This window comes from Arachis stenosperma, chromosome 9 (genome assembly GCF_014773155.1).
Source record: "Arachis stenosperma cultivar V10309 chromosome 9, arast.V10309.gnm1.PFL2, whole genome shotgun sequence".
In the NCBI taxonomy this organism is placed as follows: domain Eukaryota; kingdom Viridiplantae; phylum Streptophyta; class Magnoliopsida; order Fabales; family Fabaceae; genus Arachis; species Arachis stenosperma.
In genome coordinates this window covers 17,105,832-17,109,880 of record NC_080385.1, presented here as the reverse complement: position 1 = coordinate 17,109,880, position 4,049 = coordinate 17,105,832, and the positions used below count along the sequence as shown (strand labels likewise).

The window sequence follows — 4,049 nt, the reverse complement described above, 5'->3', positions numbered from 1 at the left end:
TGACCTTCGTTGACCAGACTAAGACGACGGCACGAGCAGAGGGCAGACGAGGACGACGGCGAGCAAGAGACAGGCGAAGACGACGAACACCCAGAGTGCAGACAAAGATGACGACGGTGAATAAGACGAAGACGAAGCTGTTCGGCAAAGGGGCTAGGGCTTAGTGTGCGAAGGCTTCCATGGTTCGAAAAGAGAGAAAGTGAAGGATTGAAGGCTGTTTTTTCTTTATTTGGACTCTAAACATACAACGACGCCGTTTATTTGACTGAAGATTGTTTTTGAATTGATCTCTCCTTTTTCGTAAATTTTTGACAAAACTAATAAGTAAAGCTTATGAATTTATAAATTTAGTTCAGTGGCCAAGAACTTTTTGCACATGCTTAAGACCCTACCTGCTCCGCGTCCAATCCTATCGGCAGCGGATCGGGTTGACAACCCTACCCGACCGGATTGGATCAGGTTGGATACTCACGGATAGGATCCATGCTGTCAGGCCTACTACCAATCGCAAACATATTACATTCAACTCTACATATGACACAACTGCCAAAACCAGCTCGTGTATCTACTACTTTTATAATTTGTATATATTCATTTTTATTCACTCTTTTTTCAATACGGATTCACAATGGCTTTAATTTGTTCCCACAAACTTGACCATGTGTAATATATTCTTGTTATAAAAAATATTTTGATTTCTACCCAGTACCACTCCACACCATCTATGTATTAGTTAAAAAAAAAAATCACAATTCACCTCCTTTTACTTTTGTTATACATCCTTTTTTTTTTTTTGGTCAGTGGATTGGACAACCCCCAATCCTAGGTACCCCAATGGATTGGACAACCCCCAATTCTAGGTACACAACACACCCACACACTCCTCACATATTTATCATATTTTTTCCTCAATTGCATCCTCTAGGATTTGAACCCTAGACCTTGAGGTGGGGAGGGGGGAGAAATGCCACAACTTTGGAACCATGTCTTAATTTACCCAACTTTGGAACCATGTCTTAATATTACTAAGTCCAACCCAAACAACATGAACCTCATCCATCCACAGTGGGCCACCATAATTTAGAAATATATTAAATAATACAAAAGGCTTTTGTTGTTTATGACTTATGAATTCCAATTGATGAGAACTTCATTAAAAAATGTTCAACTTTATATTGTATAAACCTTCTAAAGTATGACATTTTCTTTTCACCTAGAGATCGAAAATGACCAAATAAATACTGGAAGATAGCGGACTAATGAGTCCATTGGGAAGCCCAAGTCAGTTAGGATCAAGAAAGCGTTGGTCTTTTCTTTGGAAAATGCCCCCAAGAGGTAAAACCAATTGGATTATGCACAAATATCCTCTTATAGTTGCGGAGGAATGTCAATTTCTAAAAGGAGTAATCTTATCATCTTATGTTCTACCAATGATCCCCACAAGAGCGCAAGCCATTTTTAAAGTAAGGAAGTCGGCTTGTATCTCTTGCTATGATCTACGATCTTTGCATAAGCTTTATTGCATTATGACAAGAACCACACACTCGCATATTTTTCATCACAGTTATTGTACTGCCTTCGACGGTGCCAAGCAACCGAAATGCAATTGCAAGCCGTTCACTATGGTAAGACAGTATTTCTTCCTTTCTCTCAACTTCAACATCATGCAAAGCAAATTGTTGATCAGGAACATAATCTAGTTCCTTTAACTTGACTCCTAATCAGTACAGCTTTTGATAAATTTTCTCAGTGAGAGGACGTGACCTATCTGCAGAAAGAAATTCATGCCTCAGTCCGTTTAAGGTTAGCCAACTGGATCCGGGTTGTTTCACAACTCTGTTATCTTTCATTGTTCTCCTTATCTCATCTACTTCATCCCATCGGTTTGAAGCTGCATACATGTTAGAAAGCAACACATATGCATCACTGCAATTGGGCTCCATTTCAAATATCTTTCTTGCCGCTCTTTCAGCTACATGTAAATTAGAATGCATCCTGCATGCACTCAGTAAGATCAGCCAAACCATTGAATTTGCTTTCACAGGCATGCTTGTCACCAGTGCTTCTGCTTCATCCAGCTCTCCGCACCTGCCAAGTACATCCACCATACATGCATAGTGCTCAACTGTCAGTGTAATTGATCTTTTCTGGCCAAAGTATCTGAAGAGACACTTCGCCTTTTGAAACATCCCACATCGGCTACATGCAGAGAGCAAACCAGTTAAGGTGATTTCATCCGGATCAATCTCATGCAGCATTTGTCTAAAGAGTGTAAGAGCCCACATGCCACATCCATGCTCTGCACAACCGACAATAATAGAGTTCCACGATACAATACTTTTCTCACTAATCCTTTTAAAAACAAGGATTGCATCACCAATATAGCCACATTTACTATACATGACAACTAGAGAACCTCCCACGTACACACTACTTTCCAAACCCATCTTAGTTGCTGCTGCATGAAACTCTTTCCCCCTCTCAACATCCTCCAACCCACAACATGAATTCAAAGCACTTGTGAAAGAAGATTCATTTGGAACCACATTCATTTTCATCATTTTCCCAAAGACCTCTAATGCCTCTTGATGCCTATCATTCAAACCATACCCTGTCACAAGAGCAGTCCAAACTACCACATTCCTCTGAACAACCTCATCAAAAACATTACATGCAGCCTCCATTTGCTTGCAACTTGCATAAAACGTGACAAGTGAAGCTGTTACAAATTCATCAAAACAACAATAACCCAACTTCAACACACAATTATGAATCTGAACACCAGCGTGAAAAGCCCACGCTTTAGCAGCAGCTGCCAACCCGCAAACCAGGGTATTAGCCGAAGGCTTAACACCAGAACACACCATCTTCTCAAAGAGAACCAAAGCCTCGTCACTCTTCCCATTCTGGTCAAGTCCACCAATCATTGAAGTCCAAGAAATCACATCTTTCAAGGGCATTCTATAAAACAAGCGCATGGCATCTTCCACCCTGCCATTACTGCAATATCCATGAACCATAGCATTCCAGGCAGCCACGTCTCTATTTGGCATGGCCCAAAACAACCTCTCAGCATCCTCGACTCTTCCCAAACGTAACAACCCATCAACAAGGGTGGTCCAAGTCACGACATTTCGGTGTGGCATTTCGTCGAACAGTTTCCGTGCAGTGGCGAAATTGCCGCAATATATACAACCCTTTATGATGGAGTTCCAGGAAACCACATCCTTAGAGGGTATCTTGCGGAAGAGGTCGAGCGCTTCAGGGAGCATGTGGTGGCAGGCGTAGGCAGAAATCATGATGGTGGCAAGGGTCACGTGAGGGTAAGGGATTTGGTCGAAGAAGCCACGTGCCTCCTGCAAGGTTTGTGTGTTGAGGCGGTGAATGAGCTCATGCTTGTATGAAGTGGTAGTACTTGCAATATCTGAGAAGGGTCTCCTCCAGTATCCGATGGTGGCGCCGGCGAATATGAATCTTAGATTGAACAGTGATTGAAATGAGTGTGTAGGATTCATTCAGATTTTGTGTTACATGCTCTTACTCTCTATTCTTCTATCGTCTCCATGCTTGTCTTTTGTTTTTGAGTTTCCACAGTTTCGTAGTAGCAGGCTAGCAGCTTTTAATTCTGTTATTATTTAACATTTTAACCCACTTATCGCATGTTTAACGATTAATTTACTACAGCTACTACTATTATCTGATATGATATGTTTTTTTTTAATATATGTAATTCTATTGCTTGGTAAAAGAGAAATATATTTTTTATTATAAGAATTAAGATAAAAGAAATAAGAGATTTTTTACCTTGATAAACACTAAATACTAGCAAAAGAAAAACTAATAACAGAGATTGGAAATTTATAAAGAATAATATTCTATAACTTGAGTATTTTTTTTATGAAGTTTCTTTGATGTAGAATTACCCCAACGGCTCACCTTTAAAGATCTCTAAATTTCTCATCTTTTATAAAATATGATACTCTATAATTAGCCGTCTTTTTCAAGTGAGCTTAGGACATTAGATTGATGAGTTAGATTATTCTGATTTG

General features: G+C 39.9%; 1 protein-coding gene across 1 annotated transcript; it reads right to left on the bottom strand.

Moving 5' to 3' along the window:
• Nucleotides 1–961: 961 nt before the first annotated feature.
• On the bottom strand, nucleotides 962–3,585 carry LOC130951335 (pentatricopeptide repeat-containing protein At5g46460, mitochondrial). Its single transcript, XM_057879987.1, has one exon. The coding sequence runs from the start codon at nucleotides 3,513–3,515 to the stop codon at nucleotides 1,722–1,724; it is 1,794 nt and encodes a 597-aa protein (XP_057735970.1). The 5' UTR covers nucleotides 3,516–3,585; the 3' UTR covers nucleotides 962–1,721.
• Nucleotides 3,586–4,049: the final 464 nt, after the last annotated feature.